Source organism: Microcaecilia unicolor, chromosome 5 (assembly GCF_901765095.1).
Source record: "Microcaecilia unicolor chromosome 5, aMicUni1.1, whole genome shotgun sequence".
Lineage (NCBI taxonomy): Eukaryota > Metazoa > Chordata > Amphibia > Gymnophiona > Siphonopidae > Microcaecilia > Microcaecilia unicolor.
This window is the reverse complement of record NC_044035.1, coordinates 263,201,461-263,224,294: the sequence shown is the minus strand read 5'-3', so window position 1 is coordinate 263,224,294 and position 22,834 is coordinate 263,201,461. Positions and strand designations below refer to the sequence as shown.

The following is a 22,834-nucleotide window of genomic DNA, read 5'->3' as shown; positions in this document are numbered from 1 at the left end:
AAAAGATACCAGCCTTATGACAAACTGGATTTAGATTACAAGTTATACAATGCAGCGAAAGATAGCCTGATACAGCAAAAGGATTTATACTTACAGCCTTTCATCATTAAGTGAAGCCCACAAATCATCATTTGGAATGAGGAGTTTATTTGCCAAGGTACAAGTCAAATCAGTGATTGACAACAGGCACGTACAATCAATTAGTTATAGGAATATAATAATCCAGCTGCAAACAGGTGTTAATTAATTCCTAATCTTTTATAATTTCTTTTACCAATTAGAGGTTTTACAAGGGAAAGCAATTAGGTAATTTGTCAATTCTGCTGGACACATTGGTTTCCCTTGGAGAGAGAGAGTGGCAACCCTTTTCTCTCTAACTTAAACCAGGAAATACCCTGATTTTTATAGGTGCCCTCAGGATATGGATAATATGACAGTAGATATACCTGATTGGATCTATGCTAATGTCATGGTTGTCACTGATTGCCTCATGCTAATGAGTAGCTTCTATCTTGCTAACATGGTTTTGTCTTTAGCTCGCTTGACCACAAATCTTAAGCAAGACCCTGCATCCAGCTACACCTTTCCTTTCTCACACCATGGCTGACCACAATCCTGCTCACAGGAAAGTCTCATTTCTCAACTTGTTTTTCTAACTTACATTAGAGAAAATTCCACTTTGTAACAGATACGGCTTCCATTTTGTGCTGAAATCCTCCATTTTGTTTCCATATCTATTGACCTAACTTTTCCTAATTTAGCTTATTTAGGCCTCAATCTGGGCTACAAACTAGGCCATACTTTTCCAGTAAGCTCCCAGTTATGTCAGCCATCAGATTTCTGACTCAGCCAAGGTCTGTAATGGCCTGAGCTCTATGACTGGGCCCGCTACCATTCCAGTGGGGGGGTCTCTGGCTGTACCATAATTATACATTCCCCACTTGTCACCCCATCTGGGGAGGGGTGACACAAAGCTCGTCAAGCTTGTCATCATCCATTCCAGAAGGTGGCAAGCTATCAAACGAGAGGGCGAGTTTTGGTCTTACAAATTGCTAGAAGGTATGGTGCAAGATAGGAAACTTTATTCTCAGGTGATATATTATTTGGGGCGTATGGAATTCCCGTTATATTACCCAACCCCTTGGGCCTTAATCCTGATGTCACCCCTCTTGAGACTTGCTCAAACCTGTGGTGAGAAAGGTTTTATGAATGGGACAAATCCATGAGTTCATCTACAAAATCTCATGAAGTATAGGTATGTGGGTAATAGCAATTTCAGGTGGATCATACTAATAAACACTTTCAGGTCTTTCTATGGCTTCTATTGTATCTGTAGCATAGTGCATGGGGAGATAATCTAATGTATCTATCTCAGTGGTCTTGGGAAGGAATAGTGGTTTTGATTAAGCATTGTTATGGGCTCAACAAATATATGGTTAGTACTCTGATTGCAGGCTGTTGTAGGTATTCAGAATCCTTAAACAGGTCAGAATTCCTGGACCTTACTATTACTCATCATTTTATATATCCGTTACCCCACTTGGAGCTTAGTCAAACCTACAGAAAGACATGCAGCTTAAGTAAGCCTACACCAAAGTTAAACAAATGCATAACTGGTTGATACTAACAGGGTTTACACCTACATTATGATATCATAGCCAGTATTAGGGTTGATGTTACCCCTGTGTCTGAGCAAATATCAACTTCAATTTAAATTACATAAACAGAAATGGCAGAAAAGAGTTTCAAAACCAATACAACAAGAGAAAATAAAGACAATTATAGTCCAATTCTGACTGTCCATTCATAATAGAGAGTGTGTCATTAGCTAGAAAGGGAATAACAAAAAAACAAAATAAAATTGAACTTTTCAATCAGGATTATGGCTAAACTGGAAATAAAACAAAATATGAGTCTATAATGTCCATAAACAGCAACTGTAAATCTCAAATTCTCTTTCATCGATCATGGTTGAGGCGGTGGAAGCGCTGAAGAATCTGGACGGAGATCTGGAAGATCTAACAGGGCTGGATTTTCACAGCAACTTGGGCAAGGAATCAGTAGAAGTGACAGTCTTAATACTAGGAATTGGGATTTGCAGAATGTATCCCCACTTCTGGCTTGCATAATGTGCAAGACAGATTGGTAATTACTACTAAGAGATGATCAAATAACAATAGTTAAGTATATGGAGCAAAAGAAAAGGGTACCAAAAAAAAACCCACAATAAAAATTAAAATTTAGAGATGATGTTGATTGTTCAAGTTATTGATGTATGGAGGGTCAGGAATATGGTGCACAAAAATAGTCAAAAGGCACGGGCAATGCGTTGCAATCTATCGCCAGTAGGTAAGGAATCTTCACCTGCGATGATTACCATTCACCAAGGGTTGGGCCCTCAGCTGCAGGAGGCCATCAGGACTTACGAGTTAGATGATTCAGAAAGAAGGGTAGCTTAGGAAATAGTCATAGTCAAAGCAGAAGACTAATGTGCAGAAATTTAAAACTCATAACTAGTCCAGGTGATGGAAGTATCTTCTGGAATCACGGTCGCTGTCTGTTGTAATAGAGAGCTCATACGTAAAGTGCCATGTAGGTTCTGGAAAAGATGAGCAGCCTGCAAAAATATTTAATACAATAGAATATTTAAGAGCATAACCAAGAAGGTCTAAATTAATGACATCATTTGGACAAAAGAAAATTCTCATTGGAGAAGTTGGCGCTTCTTTTTCTTGCCAGAGGTCAGTGGTAGCAGAAGTACCAAACTGGAATAGAGGAGGTAGATCAGAAATTGGATTAGCAGTCTTCACTCAACCTACAGGACTTAATAAATAGAGATGAGATACGAGTAATGCCTAGTAGTTAAATCTTAGCACAGGATCATTAGAAAGAAAAGTCAAAGAATGCATTGTTAGTTCCTTGGGGCACCAATAGGTGGAGCATAGTCTCAATATATAAAATCACAAGTTACAAGTAGGAAAAAAAAAAAAGTTTTCTCTCTGTAGATTAGATTTTGCTGGCACAGGAAGTCAGCAGAGTCTGAGGAAACATTGTGGTCAGAGTCTGCTCCAGGAAAATACAGCCTTTTAATATGATATTTATAGAGATAGAGAAAAGCCAACATCAGAAAAGAAAGATGTAAAAACTATATATTTCTATGAGGCCTCCTCACGTGACCTTTACAAGGTTTAAATAGGCCAAATGAGAAGGACAATAACCTATAGTCCTCTGTAATAGTTCAGAGCCAATTTGGAAAATGAAAATTATATTAAATTCTAAACTGATCCTTTCTATGCTTTCACAATTTGGGCCCTAAATTATGACAGCATATCAAGATTCACATTCAGAGGGATAGCTAAAAATAAGCTTATATATTCCCAGGAATCAATTTACAATTTAGAGTATATTTTAAATTACAGAGGAGGAGCAGCTTTATAAGCAGGAGACAAGTAGAAGCATTTCTTAAAACATTTTAGTAAAATTCAAAAATCAAGGATATAATAACAATTTTTATTAATGCAATAAATGCACAAATTGACCAGTAGGATATGTTCATATAGACCAGTATGATAAATGGAACAGCTTGTAAGCCTACATTGTAAATTGAATTCTAAACAAAGAGTAGCAAGGATAACACAGAATCATAGAATAACCCATCTAGTTATTAAAAATCTGAAACACGTAATGAATTCCTGTATCATATACTGAGTTCAAAGCTTTTGTAAAAAATGAACTTTAGAGAAAATAAGAACTACAAGGGTTAATCTCTGTCATTCGGTCCTAAGGAAATCACGAAATAACGGTGCTTCCTGTGTCTAATTTGAGTTTACTGCTCACTGCAAGCATTGGATATTATGGTGACTGAAAATAGGACTATACATCAAAATAAAAACTGTAAGTTTAAGTTTTCGTATTAAAACTTCATGCTGGTTTAATTAGTCTTCATAGAATTAATACTTCAGGAGAGGAAAAGGAGGAAAAGAAAGTTCATTACTTTATCTGCTTCCAGAGGTACGGTTCTCAATAAAAAGGAAATTGGCAATTGTAGCTAGTCTTATCTGAACATAGCTCTGAAATAATAGCAACCTGAATTTCTTTAGTTCTGATTTACCAGTTAGTTATGTTATGCAAGGGTTCATCTCTAAACCCTATTGCATAGGTAAAATGGCAGCCAGAGTCACAAGATTAGGAACAGTCCATATTAGGAGTTGACCATATTAGGGGTTATTTGCAAGACAGGAAAAAGATTAAGAAACAGGTGGACACCTGACCTGTGGTTAAGATAAAAAAAAAAATCCCTCTCCATAGACTTGTATGGGGATCTGTCCTGGGACCTCTTCTCTTCTCCATCTATACTAATTCCCTTGGTACTCTGATCTCATCCCATGGTTTTCAGTATCATCTTTAAGCTGATGACTCCCAGATCTACCTCTCCACACCAGAAATCTCAGCTGAAACCCAGGCCAAAGTATCAGCCTGCCTGTCTGACATTGCTGCCTGGACGTCTCAGCGCCATCTGAAACTAAACATGACCAAGACTGAGCTTCTTATCTTTCCCCCTAAACCAACCTCTCCTCCTCCCCCATTCTCTATTTCTGTGGATAACACTCTCATCCTTCCTGTCTCATCAGCTCGTAACCTTGGGGTCATCTTCGACTCCTCCCTCTCCTTCTCTGCACATATTCAACAGACTGCTAAAACCTGTCGTTTCTTTCTCTATAATATCAGCAAAATTCGCCCTTTCCTTTCTGAGCACACTACCAGAACCCTCATCCACGCTCTTATCACCTCTTGCTTAGAATATTGCAACTTGCTTCTCACAGGTCTCCCACTTAGCCATCTCTCTCCTCTTCAATCTGTTCAAAATTCTGCTTCACGACTAATATTCCGCCAGTGTCGTTATTCTCATATTAGCCCTCTCCTCAAGTCACTTCACTGGCTTCCTATCCGTTTCCGCATACAGTTCAAACTCCTCTTATTGACCTATAAGTGCATTCACTCTGCAGCTCCTCAGTACCTCTCCACTCTCATCTCTCCCTACATTCCTTCCCGGGAACTCCGTTCACTGGATAAATCTCTCTTATCTGCACCCTTCTCCACCGCTAACGCCAGACTCCGTTCCTTTTCTCTTGCTGCACCATATGTCTGGAATAGACTTCCTGAGCCAGTACGTCAAGCTCCATCTCTGGCCGTCTTCAAATCTAAGCTAAAAGCCCACCTTTTTGGTGCTGCTTTTAACTCCTAACCCTTATTCACTTGTCCAGAACCCTTATTTTATCATCCTTACCTTAATATTCCCTTATCTCTTGTTTGTCTGTCCTAATTAGATTGTAAGCTCTGTCGAGCAGGAACTGTCTCTTCATGTTCGTGTACAGCGCTGCGTACGTCTAGTAGCGCTATAGAAATGATAAGTAGTAGTAGTAGTAATGTAACACCCGTTCCTGTGACTAAAATTTAGGTGTGACCATTTATGCCAACTAAAACTTGGTGTAAATGCCCACACCTAACAGGCGCAGATCGGGCATATTCTATAATGGTGCATGTAATTTTTAGGAATGTCCATGGCCATGCCCGTTTTTGAGATCTGTGCATTAGAATTTACACGCACTTTACAGAATGCACTTAGAAAGTTGTGCTTCTAAATTCAAATTAGTGCTGATAATTGCTTGTTAGCGGCCAATTATTGATGCTGATTGGCTTGTTAACATATTAAGTTGCGTGCGCAATTTGACCGCACTGCCAAATTGTGCATGCTCAACTTTAGGCGCCATATATAAATGGGAGTAAATGAATGTCTTAGTTAAAACCATGCAAGCAAACTTTGCTTTTGTTGCTTTTTATTAGGCATTTTAAAACAAGTGAAACATTACATTAAAGAGTGCAACAAATGTCAAGAGAAGCTTGATCGTGCACGCTCTTTGACTGTTCCTGCTGATGTGTTGGAGGAGCTTGGAATAGAAACCAGATCACTTGATGATAGTAATGAAACTTGTGAGGAATCCAGCAACCCTGGACCTCTTCCCACACCAGTTCCTAAACCACCTATCAAGAACCAGCCTGTAGCAAAACATGAAATCATATATGTAAGTTCATTCTATATATGCTGTTCCAATTGAGTTGTGTTTTGGTTTTTTAATGATTATTATTATTTTGCCAAACCTGTGTTGGATTGTATAGTATAGATGTACAAAACTTGCATGTTTCCACTTAGTGAAGTATTAGCTACTTTTATATATATATATATGTGTGTGTGTGTGTGTGCGCACTCTTACGAGCACACTCTAAATCATAACGTAGGAGCAAAGTATCTCAAAACTGAAACTTCTTGATTTTGTTTTCACATTGCATGGAGCAACAGGTACAAACCTGGGCAGACTGGATGAGCTGTGCTAATCCTTATCTGCTTTCGTTTACTGTTAGTGGCCCTTATTTATTTATTTTCGAGCTTGACATTTTTTATTAATTTATAATGATACAGGGATAAGAAATGCAAAATACAAGGAATAATCAAATAGTCATATCAAAGAATATCAATATATAAGTAGCAGAGGAGGGAAAGGTAGGGAGGTAAAGGAGGGGGGGGGTTAGGGGAAAGCAAGTTATAAATATATTCAAAACAACCTCTACTCGTCTTTTGGATGTCTGAAAACCGTCATTTAAACATTAATATTGCATGGTTGTCCAAATCTCATAAAGTAAGGATATGGACATCTAAAACTGCAGTATATCTATATGGCAAGGGGGCGTATTTTAGTCAGGAATAGGGAGAGGCCAAAATTTGGACACCCTGATAGCATAGCATCACATTTATTCTTGTTTTCCGCATATACCCGATGACAGATTCAACGCAGATCATAATTACAATATCAACTATATCAGCCAGGTATTGCCCAGTGAATTAACATAATCAACATTCAAACATTACAATTAAGAAGTAGAACATTTAACATGTAACAAATTTCTGAAATAAAAATGTCTTTAAAAACTTTCTACATTTGTTTATAATTTCGAATAAATCTCAAATCAGCTGGGGGAGATCTCCAGAGTTTCGCTGCCTGAAAAGAAAAGCCAGATTCAAACAAGTGAGAGGATTTTATCTCTCTGGGAGTTGGAAATGGAAACATTGTTCTCCGAGGACAAGCAGGCTGCTTGTTCTCACTGATGGGTGACGTCCTCGGCAGCCCCTCCAATCGGAATCTTCCTAGCAAAGACCTTTGCTAGCTCTCGCGCACCCGCGCGCACCGCGCATGCGCGGCCGTCTTCCCGCCCGAAACCGGCTCGAGCCGGCCAGTCTTCTTTCGTCCGCACTCGGTACGGCTGTGTTTTGTCGTGTCGAGCCCCGGAGAGTCGACCTCGCGCGTCCGTTATCTAAATCGACGTGTTTTTTCTTCGGAAAAGTTTCTTTTCGTTCGGAAAGTGCTCCGGAAACCCCCTTGGGTTTCGTTTGCCCCTTCCCGTATTTCCAGTTTTTGCCCCGGTAAGTTTTCTTTCGTTGTCGGGGTAGGCCTCTTTTCGGCCTCGGTCGAGATTTTTCTCCCTTAAAGTTTTGGTGCTCCAAATTCGTCATTTCGGATTTTGACTTCGCCGGCGTGATTTTTCCGCCCATGACATCGAAGCCTTCCAGCGGCTTCAAGAAGTGCACCCAGTGCGCCCGGGTAATCTCGCTCACTGATAGGCACTCTTCGTGTCTTCAGTGTCTGGGGGCCGAGCACCGTCCCCAGAACTGTAGTCTGTGTTCCCTCTTACAAAGGCGGACTCAAGTAGCGAGATTGGCCCAGTGGAACGTTTTGTTCTCGGGCTCTTCGTCGGCATCGGCACCGGGGTCATCGTGTGCATCAACGTCATCAGCGTCCAGACCTTCTTCCTTGGCTGCCAGTGCATCGAGTGCATCGAGGCATCGGCCCTCTGCATCGGCGCCGAGACATCGGATAGCTGCATCGACGTCGGTGGTACCGGGACCTCGTCTCCTGATGTCGTCGGACGGTGGTGCATCGAGTGGAGTGCAGGTGAGGGCTGTCCATTCCCCTGCTGGTGGCGGTGAGCCCTCGGGTGGGTCTCCTCCTACCCTGAGGGCTCCTGCGGTACAGCCCCCCCGAGACCGACCTCCTTCGGCCTCGGCCCCGAGGAAGCGACGGCTGGATTCTACGTCCTCCTCGTCGGTGCCGGGGAGCTCCGGTGACATGCTTCGGAAGAAGTCGAAGAAGCATCGACACCGGTCTCCTCCCCATGTCGGCACCGAGAGCTCTGGGTCGCCGAGGGAGTTGGCACCCAGCAGGCATCGGCACCGAGAGGACCGCTCACCCTCTGTTCAGGAGGTGTCGATGCGCTCCACTCTGGACAGCCCGGAACAGCCTCCACGCCCGGAACAGGTTCTGACGTCGACGCCTGCATCGACCTCCATACCTTTCTCTGCAGCCGCTCTGAACGAGAGCCTCCGGGCCGTTCTCCCAGAGATTCTGGGAGAGCTGTTGCGCCCTACCCCTCCGGTACCGGCGGTGCTTGCGCCTCCGGTACCGTCGAGCGTGGCGCCGGCTGGCCCATCGCCCGGGGTGAGGTCCCCGACGTCGGTACCGCGTGCGGTGCCGACTGCGGCTACCTCCCAGGAGGGCTCCCCGACTACGTCGGTGGAGGGAGCTTCGCCGATGCGGGCGAGGGAGTCTACCTCTCGACGCCCCCATCGTGGACGTGGCTCCACGGAGTCGAGCCGGGCACGGTTGCAGACGCAGGTCCGTGAACTTGTGTCTGACACCGAGGGTGAGGCCTCGTGGGAGGAAGAAGAAGACCCCAGATATTTCTCTGACGAGGAGTCTGAGGGTCTACCTTCTGATCCCACTCCCTCTCCTGAAAGACAGCTTTCTCCTCCCGAGAGTCTGTCTTTTGCTTCCTTTGTCCGGGAGATGTCTACGGCCATCCCCTTCCCGGTGGTTGTGGAGGACGAACCCAGGGCTGAAATGTTTGAGCTCCTGGATTATCCTTCTCCACCTAAGGAAGCGTCCACTGTTCCCCTGCACCATGTCCTCAAAAAGACATTGCTGGCGAACTGGACCAAGCCTTTAACTAATCCCCACATCCCCAAGAAGATCGAGTCCCAGTACCGGATCCATGGGGACCCAGAGCTGATGCGCACCCAGTTGCCTCACGACTCTGGAGTTGTGGATCTGGCCCTAAAGAAGGCTAAGAGTTCTAGGGAGCATGCTTCGGCGCCCCCGGGCAAAGACTCTAGAACCTTAGACTCCTTTGGGAGGAAGGCCTACCATTCCTCTATGCTCGTGGCCAAAATTCAGTCTTACCAGCTCTACACGAGCATACACATGCGGAATAATGTGCGACAGTTGGCGGGCTTGGTTGATGCTCTTCCCCCTGAGCAAGCCAAGCCTTTTCAGGAGGTGGTCAGGCAGCTGAAGGCGTGCAGAAAATTCCTGGCCAGAGGAGTTTGACACTTTTGATGTTGCGTCCAGGGCCGCTGCTCAAGGTGTGGTGATGCGCAGGCTCTCATGGCTGCGTGCCGCCGACCTGGAGAATAGACTCCAGCAGCGGATTGCGGACTCGCCTTGCCGTGCGGACAACATTTTTGGAGAAAAAGTCGAGCAGGTGGTAGAGTCTCTCCACCAGCGGGACACCGCATTCGACAAGTTCTCCCGCCGGCAGCCTTCAGCTTCTACCTCTACAGGTAGACGATTTTTCGGGGGAAAGAAGACTGTTCCCTATACTTCTGGTAAGCGTAGGTACAATCCTCCTTCCCGACAGCCTGCGGCCCAGGCTAAGCCCCAGCGCGCTCGCTCTCGTCAGCAGCGTGCGCCTCAGCAAGGTCCCGCGGCTCCCCAGCAAAAGCAAGGGGCGAGCTTTTGACTGGCTCCAGCAGAGCATAGCCGACATCCAAGTATCAGTGTCGGGCGACCTGCCAGTCGGAGGGAGGTTGGAAGCTTTTCACCAAAGGTGGCCTCTCATAACCTCCGATCAGTGGGTTCTGCAAATAGTCCGGCAAGGATACACCCTCAATTTGGCCTCCAAACCTCCAAATTGTCCACCGGGAGCTCAATCTTACAGCTTCCAGCACAAGCAGGTACTTGCAGAGGAACTCTCCGCCCTTCTCAGCGCCAATGCGGTCGAGCCCGTGCCATCCGGGCAAGAAGGGCTGGGATTCTATTCCAGGTACTTCCTTGTGGAAAAGAAAACAGGGGGGATGCGTCCCATCCTAGACCTAAGGGCCCTGAACAAATATCTCGTAAAAGAAAAGTTCAGGATGCTTTCCCTGGGCACCCTTCTCCCCATGATTCAGCAAAACGATTGGCTATGCTCTCTGGACTTAAAGGATGCCTACATACACATCCCGATACTGCCAGCTCACAGACAGTATCTGCGATTTCAGTTGGGCACACGCCACTTCCAGTACTGTGTGCTACCCTTTGGGCTCGCCTCTGCGCCCAGGGTGTTCACAAAGTGCCTAACTGTAGTAGCAGCGGCACTTCGCAGGCTGGGGGTGCATGTGTTCCCATATCTCGACGATTGGCTGGTGAAGAACACATCCGAGGCAGGAGCCCTGCAGTCCATGCAGATGACTATTCGCCTCCTGGAGCTACTGGGGTTTGTGATAAATTACCCAAAGTCCCATCTTCTCCCAGTACAGAAACTCGAATTCATAGGAGCTCTGCTGGATTCTCGGACGGCCCGCGCCTATCTCCCAGAGCCGAGAGCCAACAACTTGTTGTCCCTCGTCTCGCGGGTGCGAGCGTCCCAGCAGATCACAGCTCGGCAGATGTTGAGATTGCTGGGCCACATGGCCTCCACAGTCCATGTGACTCCCATGGCCCGTCTTCACATGAGATCTGCTCAATGGACCCTAGCCTCCCAGTGGTTTCAGGCTGCTGGGGGTCTAGAAGACGTGATCCACCTGTCCACGAGTTTTCTCGAATCCCTGTATTGGTGGACAATCTGGTCCAATTTGACTCTGGGACGTCCTTTCCAAATTCCTCAGCCACAAAAAGTGCTGACAACGGATGCGTCTCTCCTGGGATGGGGAGCTCATGTCGATGGGCTTCACACCCAAGGAAGCTGGTCCCTCCAGGAACGCGGTCTGCAGATCAATCTCCTGGAGTTGCGAGCGATCTGGAACGCTCTGAAGGCTTTCAGAGATCGGCTGTCCCATCAAATTATCCAAATTCAGACAGACAACCAGGTTGCCATGTACTATGTCAACAAGCAGGGGGGCACCGGATCTCGCCCCCTGTGTCAGGAAGCCGTCAGCATGTGGCTCTGGGCTCGCCGTCTCGGCATGGTGCTCCAAGCCACATATCTGGCAGGCGTAAACAACAGTCTGGCCGACAGATTGAGCAGGATTATGCAACCTGACGAGTGGTCGCTCAACTCCAGAGTGGTGCGCCAGATCTTCCAAGCGTGGGGCACCCCCTTGGTGGATCTCTTCGCATCTCGAGTGAACCACAAAGTCCCTCAGTTCTGTTCCAGGCTTCAGGCCCCCGGCAGACTGGCATCGGATGCCTTCCTCCTGGATTGGGGGGAAGGCCTGCTGTATGCTTATCCTCCCATTCCTCTGGTGGGGAAGACTTTGTTGAAACTCAAGCAAGACCGAGGCACCATGATTCTGATTGCTCCTTTTTGGCCGCGTCAGATCTGGTTCCCTCTTCTTCTGGAGTTATCCTCCGAAGAACCGTGGAGATTGGAGTGTTTTCCGACCCTCATCACGCAGAACGAAGGGGCTCTTCTGCATCCCAGCCTCCGGTCCCTGGCTCTCACGGCCTGGATGTTGAGAGCGTAGACTTTGCCTCTTTGGGTCTGTCAGAGGGTGTCTCCCGCGTCTTGCTTGCTTCCAGGAAAGATTCCACCAAGAGGAGTTACTTCTTTCTGTGGAGGAGGTTTGCCATCTGGTGTGACAGCAAGGCCCTAGCTCCTCGCTCTTGTCCTACACAGACCCTGCTTGAATACCTTCTGCACTTGTCTGAGTCTGGTCTCAAGACCAACTCTGTAAGAGTTCACCTTAGCGCAATCAGTGCATACCATTACCATGTGGAAGGTAAGCCGATCTCGGGACAGCCTTTAGTTGTTCGCTTCATGAGAGGTTTGCTTTTGTCAAAGCCCCCTGTCAAGCCTCCTACAGTGTCATGGGATCTCAATGTCGTTCTCACCCAGCTGATGAAACCTCCTTTTGAGCCACTGAACTCCTGCCATCTGAAGTACTTGACCTGGAAGGTCATTTTCTTGGTGGCAGTTACTTCAGCTCGTAGAGTCAGTGAGCTTCAGGCCCTGGTAGCCCAGGCCCCTTACACCAAATTTCATCATAACAGAGTAGTCCTCCGCACTCACCCTAAGTTCTTGCCAAAGGTCGTGTCGGAGTTCCATCTGAACCAGTCAATTGTCTTGCCAACATTCTTTCCCCGTCCTCATTCCTGCCCTGCTGAACGTCAGCTGCACACATTGGACTGCAAGAGAGCATTGGCCTTCTATCTGGAGCGGACACAGCCCCACAGACAGTCCGCCCAATTGTTTGTTTCTTTTGATCCCAATAGGAGGGGAGTGGCTGTAGGGAAACGCACCATATCCAATTGGCTAGCAGATTGCATTTCCTTCACTTACGCCCAGGCGGGGCTGGCTCTTGAGGGTCATGTCACGGCTCATAATGTTAGAGCCATGGCTGCGTCGGTAGCCCACTTGAAGTCAGCCTCTATTGAAGAAATTTGCAAAGCTGCGACGTGGTCATCTGTCCACACATTCACATCTCATTACTGCCTGCAGCAGGATACCCAACGCGACAGTCGGTTCGGGCAGTCAGTTCTTCAGAACCTGTTTGGGCTTTAGGATCCAACTCCACCCCCCGAGGGCCCTGTTTGTTCTGTTCCAGGCTGCACTCTCAGTTAGTTGGTAATTTTTTTAGGTCAATCTCAGTTATGTCCTCGCCGTTGCGAGGCCCAATTGACCATGGTTGTTGTTTTGAGTGAGCCTGGGGGCTAGGGATACCCCATCAGTGAGAACAAGCAGCCTGCTTGTCCTCGGAGAAAGCGAATGCTACATACCTGTAGAAGGTATTCTCCGAGGACAGCAGGCTGATTGTTCTCACAAACCCGCCCGCCTCCCCTTTGGAGTTGTGTCTTCCCTTGAACTGTATTGCTACATACTGGACTGGCCGGCTCGAGCCGGTTTCGGGCGGGAAGACGGCCGCGCATGCGCTCGAGAGCTAGCAAAGGTCTTTGCTAGGAAGATTCCGATTGGAGGGGCTGCCGAGGACGTCACCCATCAGTGAGAACAATCAGCCTGCTGTCCTCGGAGAATACCTTCTACAGGTATGTAGCATTCGCTTTATCTCTCAGCAGCCTTATCACAGAAGGAAATTCAAGTATATGTCCAGGTTACAGATAGGTGCTCCACTGGAGGGATTAAGGCAAGTCACCTCCTGATCCCCCAGTGGTTGCTGTCCCCCCTCCCTCCTCTGAAGGTGAGACTAGCAAGGGGATACTGGGCTGTGTGACAGCTTCATGAGCCATGGACATGCATGGTACTAAAATCTTTTTAAAATTAACTTCATAGTAGACCTTCATGTGAGTTGAGGAGTTGCCTACTAGTTATTGCAGGAGGCTGAGAACATGGTGACCCAGGTGCAAATCCCATGTCAATTGTTTGTGATCTTTTTACTGTACCTGAATGTGCACGCTTCAGTAGCCTTCAGGTTTGCAGTTATATCACCTGCAAGTCAGAAGGCTATTGAAGTGGTATATAGTAGGTATTTTTCTGTCCCTGGAGGGCTCACAATTTATATAAATAAACAAAAGGGGATAATTCTTAAAAAGTTGCCTAGATTTCTAAAGCGTTTGCGCCAAGTGTGAATTCTATAATTACGTATGTAATCACGGTTATAAATACTAGCGTGTAAGTATTAGGCACGTCCTGACCTACCCATGTCCTCCCATATCCACACCCCTAGCAGTTGTATACTAAGATCATAGAATAACAACTACATGCAGTTATGCACCTATAGCACCCATTAACTCCACTTATACCCAATTATCGACAACTGGTAAATTAGGCACTAAAAGTTACACACATAAGTGACAGTATTCTATAACCTGTGCAATTTTCAGTGGGTGCAATTTTGCATGCTAAGCATGAAAATGGGCACACAAGATCATAGAATGGGGGGGGAAAGAGCTGAAGTGAGATTTGAACTGGGGTCCTCTAGTTCTCAACACCCTGGACTAATTGGGCTACTCCTCCACTCTGCATGGACATCTGTTTGGTCATTTTATAACATAGACATCATTATGGCAGCATAGGAATGTCCATGTTTCTTGTTTTGCCCTGTTCATAACTTGGATGATTTGTTTGTAAAATGGATATTCATGTCTCAGCACATGGACAACCAGGTATCATGTATTTTAGAATAGGCTATATGTCAGCAGATCCTCTTCTGAAATACAAGCAACACTAGTGACATTCCAACCTAGATATCCTTTCTAAAATGCCCTTCAATATTATATTTACATTTGTTATCCTTTATTGTGCTGCTAAAATAAGGTGATACTCACTGGACTAACTTAGTTTTTGTTATTTGTAACTAGTAAAGGTATTTTGTTAAGCTTTTGTTCCATTACGTAGCTTCCCACTATTCCAGAACCTGTGGGATAGTTGTAACCATCAACCACCAGGTGGAGATAGAGAACCGAGATGAGGCATTGAAGGAAGTGAAACTAGGAAATCAAGTACGCTAGCGTTTAACTATAGAAAAGGTGATTACGACAAAATGAGAAAAATGGTGAAAAAAAGACTGAAAGGAGCAGCTCGCAGAGTAAAAAACTTGCATCAGGCGTGGATGCTGTTTAAAAACACCATCCTGGAGGTTCAGGACAAATATATTCCACGTATTAGAAAAAAGGGAAAAAAGACTAAACGTCAGCCGGCGTGGCTAAACAGTAAGATAAAGGAAATCATTAGAGCCAAAAAACAATCCTTCAGAAAGTGGAGAAGAGAACCAACTGAAAGTAACAGGATAGATCATAAGGAATGCCAAGCCAAATGCAAAGCGGAGATAAGGAGGGCAAAAAAGGACTTTGAGAAGAAATTAGCGTTGGAAGCAAAAATACATAGTAAAAAATTTTTTAGATACATTAAAAGCAGGAAACCGGCCAAAGAGTCGGTTGGGCCGCTGGACGAAAATGGTGTTAAAGGGGCGATCAAGGAGGACAAAGCCGTAGCGGAGAAATTAAATGAATTCTTTGCTTCGGTCTTCACCGAGGAGGATTTGGGGGGGGACACCGGTGCCGGAAAGAATATTTGAAGCGGGGGAGTCGGAGAAACTAAACAAATTCTCTGTAACCTTGGAGGATGTAATGGGTCAGTTCAGCAAGCTGAAGAGTAGTAAATCACCGGGACCTGATGGTATTCATCCCAGAGTATTAATAGAACTAAAAAATGAACTTGCGGAGCTACTGTTAGAAATATGCAATCTGTCCCTAAAATCGAGTGTAATACCGGAAGACTGGAGGGTAGCCAATGTTACTCCGATTTTTAAGAAGGGTTCCAGAGGAGATCCGGGAAATTATAGACCGGTGAGTCTGACGTCGGTGCCGGGCAAGATGGTGGAGGCTATTATTAAGAATAAAATTGCAGAGCATATACAAAAACATGGACTGATGAGACAAAGTCAGCACGGATTTAGTGAAGGGAAGTCTTGCCTCACCAATCTAATGCATTTTTTTGAGGGGGTAAGCAAACATGTGGACAATGGGGAGCCGGTTGATATTGTATATCTGGATTTTCAGAAGGCGTTTGACAAAGTGCCGCACGAAAGACTCCTGAAGAAATTGCAGAGTCATGGAATCGGAGGTAGGGTATTATTATGGATTAAGAACTGGTTGAAAGATAGGAAGCAGAGAGTAGGATTGCGTGGCCAGTATTCTCAGTGGAGGAGGGTAGTTAGTGGGGTCCCGCAGGGGTCTGTGCTGGGTCCGTTGCTTTTTAATGTATTTATAAATGACCTAGAGATGGGAATAACTAGTGAGGTAATTAAATTCGCCGATGACACAAAATTATTCAGGGTCGTCAAGTCGCAGGAGGAATGTGAACGATTACAGGAGGACCTTGCGAGACTGGGAGAATGGGCGTGCAAGTGGCAGATGAAGTTCAATGTTGACAAGTGCAAAGTGATGCATGTGGGTAAGAGGAACCCGAATTATAGCTACGTCTTGCAAGGTTCCACGTTAGGAGTTACGGATCAAGAAAGGGATCTGGGTGTCGTCGTCGATGATACGCTGAAACCTTCTGCTCAGTGTGCTGCTGCGGCTAGGAAAGCGAATAGAATGTTGGGTGTTATTAGGAAGGGTATGGAGTCCAGGTGTGCGGATGTTATAATGCCGTTGTATCGCTCCATGGTGCGACCGCACCTGGAGTATTGTGTTCAGTACTGATCTCCGTATCTCAAAAAAGATATAGTAGAATTGGAAAAGGTACAGCGAAGGGCGACGAAAATGATAGTGGGGATGGGACGACTTTCCTATGAAGAGAGGCTGAGAAGGCTAGGGCTTTTCAGCTTGGAGAAGAGACGGCTGAGGGGAGATATGATAGAAGTGTATAAAATAATGAGTGGAATGGATCGGGTGGATGTGAAGCGACTGTTCACGCTATCCAAAAATACTAGGACTAGAGGGCATGAGTTGAAGCTACAGTGTGGTAAATTTAAAACGAATCGGAGAAAATTTTTCTTCACCCAACGTGTAATTAGACTCTGGAATTCATTGCCGGAGAACGTGGTACGGGCGGTTAGCTTGACGGAGTTTAAAAAGGGGTTAGATAGATTCCTAAAGGACAAGTCCATAGACCGCTATTAAATGGACTTGGAAAAATTCCGCATTTTTAGGTATAACTTGTCTGGAATGTTTTTACGTTTGGGGAGCGTGCCAGGTGCCCTTGACCTGGATTGGCCACTGTCGGTGACAGGATGCTGGGCTAGATGGACCTTTGGTCTTTCCCAGTATGGCACTACTTATGTACTTATGTAGGCTTATCTCTCTTGGCATCTAGTCCAACTCCTCAGTATTTTGTATTTCTAGCAGGTGGATGGACAGATTTTCAGCCTGTTCTGAGTGATTTGCTCCTGATCTAATTGGTCAACTTGTCCCCAGTTGAGCTTTGCGGGTGGCTTGAGTCTGTGGAGTAATATCTGGAGGTCTTCAGATCCCTGTCTGTGGTGCCCCGCAAATTTACTTCTTCTCTCCTTTCACCAGTTCCCTATTTGCTGTAGAGCTCTCCTTTTCCAGCACAACAAACTTTAAGATAAAAAGAAAGGAGAAGGAAGGAGGTTTCCTGGAGAGTGTGGGGCAGAGTATTAGTCCTGACTCTTTCTCATCTGTGGTAAGACTTGTGGAGACTGTGAGCTTGGGGGGAGTAGCCGCAAGTGGTAAGTCTGACTAAAGTTTGACTCAGAATCTCCTGGAGGGCTGCAAGTTCTACTTGTTGGAAAGGAAGAATCCTGACTCACCACTTGGGACGTGTAGTGCTGCACTTGTGATAGTTGGAGTGAACGGCAACTCCCACGGAGGCAGTTAAGTGGTGTTCCTGCTGTGGGACCCACCAGCTGGCATCTGGGTTTTGCAATGCATGAAAGCTGGGAATCCCACGGGACACAGAGGAAACGGTCGGCAATAGCAGATCTTCTGATTTGGCGCAGCATCCAAGTATGCCTGGGTCTTCATGCTCTCCAGCAGAGCCGGGCACAGTTGCTGCTATATTACAATATCAGGGCCTGACAGAGCATTTGGGCTCTTCAGGAGCCTCCTTTTGTCTGGAAGGCCTCCTTGAAAGATCTTACACGGTGTTCTTGGTGTCTGTTGTGTCGGCACGTAGAGTTTCGGAGCTTCAGGCTCTCTTGTCAGTATCCTTTTCTTCCCTTTTCAATGGTGGTGGTCTTCCTGCGCACAGTTCCTTTCATTCTTCCAAAAGTGGTATCAGCATTTCATCTCAACATATCCTGTAGGTCCTGTGGAGCTTCTGTCCTTTCACAGGGAAGATGAAGAGGCTCAGTTTTCTTCCTTGAAGCTTCTCAATATGCGTATAGTCCTCATTAGGTATCTGGAAGTCACGAATGAGTTTCGTAAATCAGAGAGACTGTGCTTCTTGATAAACAGAGGCTTGGACTTATGACTTCTGAGCCCACAATTGCTAGATGGCTAAAGGATACTATCATGTCAGCTTATTTGATTTGCGGGGAAGCAGGCTCATTCTGCGAAGCATACAACAACATCCTTGGTGGAGACTACCTTACTGTTTCCGGCGGATATTTGCAAGGTAGCGACGTGGTTGACGCTGCATACCTTTGCAAAGCACTGCAGGGTGGATGTTGCAGTGTGCTCGGAAACCAGTTATGGGGCTTCAGTCTTCATGGTGGCAGTGCCAGAATCCCACCCACTCTAGGGATTGCTTTTGAACATCCCAGAGGTTCTGGAGTAGTGGGAAGCTATGTAATGAAAGAGAAATTAGACCTTACCTGCCCGAGGTTTCTGAGATGTTTAGTCAGTGCAAAGTAATGGGTCAAATAATGACTGTCACCTTGCATGGTGCCTTCTGCATATCTCTTGTTCTCTACAAGTTGTTCAGAGATGAGAGAGATCCAAGATGTTTGCTTGTCTGGTTAGTCTTAGGTTAGCGAGTTGTTTAAGGTTGTTGTGTTTGTTCTGATTTTCTCCTTTCTGCTTGTCTACGTAAATATTGAGGAGCTGGACTGGATGCCAAGAGTGATACGTTTCAGCTCAGTTTTCGGATCTCTGTCTCCATCTGCTGGTTGATGGACACAACTATCCCACAGGTTCTTGAATAGTAGGAAGGACTAACGGAAAGAAAATTATCAGGTAAGACCTAATTTCTCTTTTCCATACATTCAACTGGACTAACAGCAGCAATACTATGTTGTCCTTTTAACAGGCATCCTTCAGAGCAGTATTTGGATTAAAATGATAGTAATGTAGAGTGCCTTCTGGCAATAAATCAGAGTTTGGAAGTTATTGTCACGGTTGTGCCCATGTTTCGTGCTCTCCTTCTTCTCGCCACCTGGTGGCCAGACCTGGTAGTTGCAATGGACTGTCTGGTTATTGTCACCCATTCCAGATTTCAGTCCGGTCCGGATCTTCCGGGCTGCCAGACTTGCTTGCTTGGATTGAACCTACACAGCACCCGTAGTTGCCTGGTGATTGCTGCAGTAAGCCTCAGCTGCTGCGGGGCTTATTAGTCAGTTGGAAATTCTCTGCCTTTGCATCGCCTTAGGCCCTGGTATGTTGGTGCTTGTTGCTCTTCTGTTTAAGTTCTTGCCTGAGATTCTTGTTTGTGTGTAGTTTAGATTAGGTTGTTGTTGGTTTGCTAGTCCTGTCTCTGGGTTATAGTTTTGTGTTTAGTCTTTGTGGCTGCTCTGCAGCTTTCAGTTCTGTGTCTTATCAGTGTTTTGTTCCCTGTTTTAGTGGCTGCTTGCAGCTTTCAGTCCTGCCCTTTAGCTTTCCCTTCCTTGCCCTGCTGCCCTGTATGTTCCTTTCCCCTCTGACCCTCAGTCCTGGTTCAGCCTAGTGGGTATCCAGTCCTGCCTTGCCCAGTGAGTCCTGCTGGCCACCTGCAGTCAGGGGCTCAACTCCTGGTGAAAGGTGGCCAAGTGCAGATGAAGTTTAAGTGTGCCTGCTCTGCTTATTCCTGCTTGTTTGCCTGTGCTGCAACTCCAGTCCTGTTCTGCCTAGTCCCCGAGTGGAGTGGTTTTGCCTGCCACTGCCGCTCTTCGGCAGTGGCCCAAGGGCTCACAAACCTAGTTCCAGCTTTGAAAACTTGACAGTTATGATAACCTTTAATTCACTAACATGCAGATTAAATGTGTATAAAGGGACCCATGTGGTCTTAAAAGTCATGTGCTACAAGTTGTTTCCTGGGTCAGTAGAAAGTGTAAATGAAAGATACCATACCCTGTAAAGATTCTTATTAACATGAAAGCAGCATAATGGTTTGTGCTGTTTTGTTTTCAACCCAGGTTGATAGCAAAGGCACTGTGAAGCAGTCTTCCACAAAGCATTCCCAGGCAGTCTTGAACCATCTGAATCTACAGAGGCTTTCTAATCAGTTCTGCGATGTTACACTGCTGATAGAGGGAGAAGAATACAAAGCGCACAAGGCGGTCCTTGCAGCCAATAGCGAGTACTTCAGGGAGCTATTCATTGAAAAAGGAGCTGTGTCTAGTCATGAAGCTGTTGTGGATCTTTCAGGTAATTCAGCCAAAGAAGAGTTTGCAGCTTGCGTTGCTGGTAGGCAGATTATGAACCCACTAGAGAGAGAAAAAGTACTGCAATAAGATAAACTGCTTTGGTTTTACCAGAGAAAGTTGGTATATCAAATTCATGGCCCTTCACTCTTTTTACCCTTTATTTTTTGTATGTTTCAAAAATATGATAAGAGCTAATAGTTTTTGCAATGTACATCATTCAGAAGCTGATCCAGACTGTGATGCTGACTAGCAGAGAAACACAGTTTAATAGACCCCCTATGATAAGCATTGATTTCTCATTGCTTAACTAGAAAAGTATCGGGCATCAAACCTAGGGTTTTATTTTGCCTTGACAGAATGAAGGTAAAGAATAAAAGTACTTTCAAATATAAAATTACCAGGATGTTTCTGACACAATAACTTGTCCTGATAATCAAGTGATGAAGGGGTCTATAAGGTGCAGAATTCTAGAAAGAATACTGGTAGTTTTAAATAATGCTGCCATTGTTTTTCTGTGTCATTTATTCAGGTTTCTGCAAGGCCAGTTTCCTTCCATTGCTTGAATTTGCTTACACATCCATATTAAGTTTTGACTTTCGCAGCATGGCAGAACTTGCCATGCTGGCTCGCCACCTCTTTATGTCGGAAGTCTTAGAAATCTGTGAGCATGTGCACAAGCAGATGGAAGCAAAGCGACTCACAGTCTATCAGAAGGGCAATGTGCAAGTCATTGATTCTTCAAATAATGTACAGGAAGAGAATGGGGAGCAGACGGGACCTACCAGCGACAAAGGTGAAGCTTCCCTTTCAGGTGGGGTCAGTAGTGAAACTGAAGCAGCTGAGAGTACGGAAGCTCCAAATGAAATAGCAGAACAAGCTGATCCTACCTTGAATGTAACTGCAAATTGTTCAGTGTCAGCAGTGCCTGTCAATACAGAGTCAAATGGAACTGAAGTTCCACCTGAAACCGAGACCATACCTGTAGAAGTGTGTGCTAATCTGGTGCATACAAGACCTGGAACAGTGAATGACATCACTGCTAACTTTCAAAATGAAAATGAGAGCAGTCATGATGCAACCTCCAAAGCAGCTGAAGCTGTTCACGAAGCAACCAAACGAAAACGGCGCAGAGCTGCCAAACGCCAGAACTTTGATGAGGGCCTAGTCCCAGATCCCAAAGATTCCACTGTGGATAGCATGTACAAAAGCCGACTTCGACAACGAACTATTCTGGAAGGAGAATACATCCGACTGCATAAGGGCCTGGAAAAAAAGTTACAAAATAGAATGGCAGCTCCCAGATCAGCAGTACAGCAAGTAAGACAACTCAACTTTCCTCTGTCAAGCAGAGGAATTTTTCATTTTGGTTTGGTGTTTTGTTTCTTAGATTGAACTTTTCACAAATGAAGATGATTAGTTATAGTTACTGTGGGGGGGTTTTTCCCCTCTTTATGGTATCTTGACTATTTGGAAATAGTTCTCTACACCCAAAGTTTTAACAATGTGAGCTATCTGTTATTTCTACTTAACTTTTGTTAGCAAAATCAAATGAAGGCACTCTAAATCAGGCGCCCTTTTTCTAAGCTGTGCTAAGAAGTGGGCTTAGCATTTCCTTACACAGGGCTTTCCTGTACACTCAGCTCATTTCTAGCGCGGCCGTAAATTTGGCCTTTTTTCTATTAAATCTTGTTTGGCCATGCACGAATGATAGCATTAGTGCATGGCTATTTATAAAAGTTACCAGGGGAGTACTTAACCTCCTCTTATTATTTTTTTTTTTGGTGCTAGAAGTATTTTAAAAGTATGATAATATAGATGTTTTTATTTAAATGAATTCATATTCGTATATTGGATGTGGAGTATTGTGGTGATTGATTGTTTGTTTCTTCCACTCTGCAAATATTAGGTGGCTATGAAGTTAGTGCAAAGGGGCAGGAAAATGAAGCAGCCGAAAAGGGAGAAAATAGAGGCAGAGACGGAGCATAGGTGCAACAAGTGTGGAATGCTTTTCCAGAGACGTTATGCGCTCATAATGCACGCCCTGAAACATGAAAGAACAAAAGGCTGTAAATGTCCAGTAAGTACAGCTGTTCCTTGAGAACAGCAACCAGAACTACAAGGATCCCCTGGGGCAGCAGTGGAGCTACTTAGTTATAAGGGATCATCTGAAAAAAATGATGATTAACCTCATCTCTCCCCCTCTCGCATCTGGTCATGTTTCTTGGAGGCCCTTTTACTAAGGTGTAGCATGTTCTAAATGCCAAGAAGCCCAGAGGCATAAAATGGGCTTCTTAGTATCAAACACATGCTAATTCTATCACGCACTAAACTTTAGTAAAAGGGCCCCTTAGTTATTTGGAAATAAGTTCCAAGGAGAAAATATATAAATACTTTCAAAAGCATTTTATTTGTAAAATTTTGCTACCAAATATCTTCAAAAGCAATTTGCAAGAATTTTTCATGTAAAAAAAAAAAAACCTCAACCAGAGTTTGTGAAGTATATCTGGGAAAATTGCTTTATTCTTAAAGTGAAAAGGGTGTGCAACCTTAGGGGTAGGATCACTTTAGCTCCTCCCCTACTGTAAGCACACCCCTTTTACCAGC

General features: G+C 45.2%; 1 protein-coding gene across 1 annotated transcript in view; it reads left to right on the top strand.

The window, feature by feature from the left end:
• Positions 1-22,834, top strand: part of ZBTB11 (zinc finger and BTB domain containing 11) — a 47,018-nt gene that overhangs the window by 3,104 nt on the left and 21,080 nt on the right. Inside the window, exons 2-5 of the mRNA XM_030204150.1 lie at positions 5,845-6,083; positions 20,000-20,231; positions 20,760-21,547; positions 22,137-22,307. Coding sequence (XP_030060010.1) covers positions 5,845-6,083; positions 20,000-20,231; positions 20,760-21,547; positions 22,137-22,307 — 1,430 coding nt within the window. The remainder of the gene's footprint in view (positions 1-5,844; positions 6,084-19,999; positions 20,232-20,759; positions 21,548-22,136; positions 22,308-22,834) is intronic.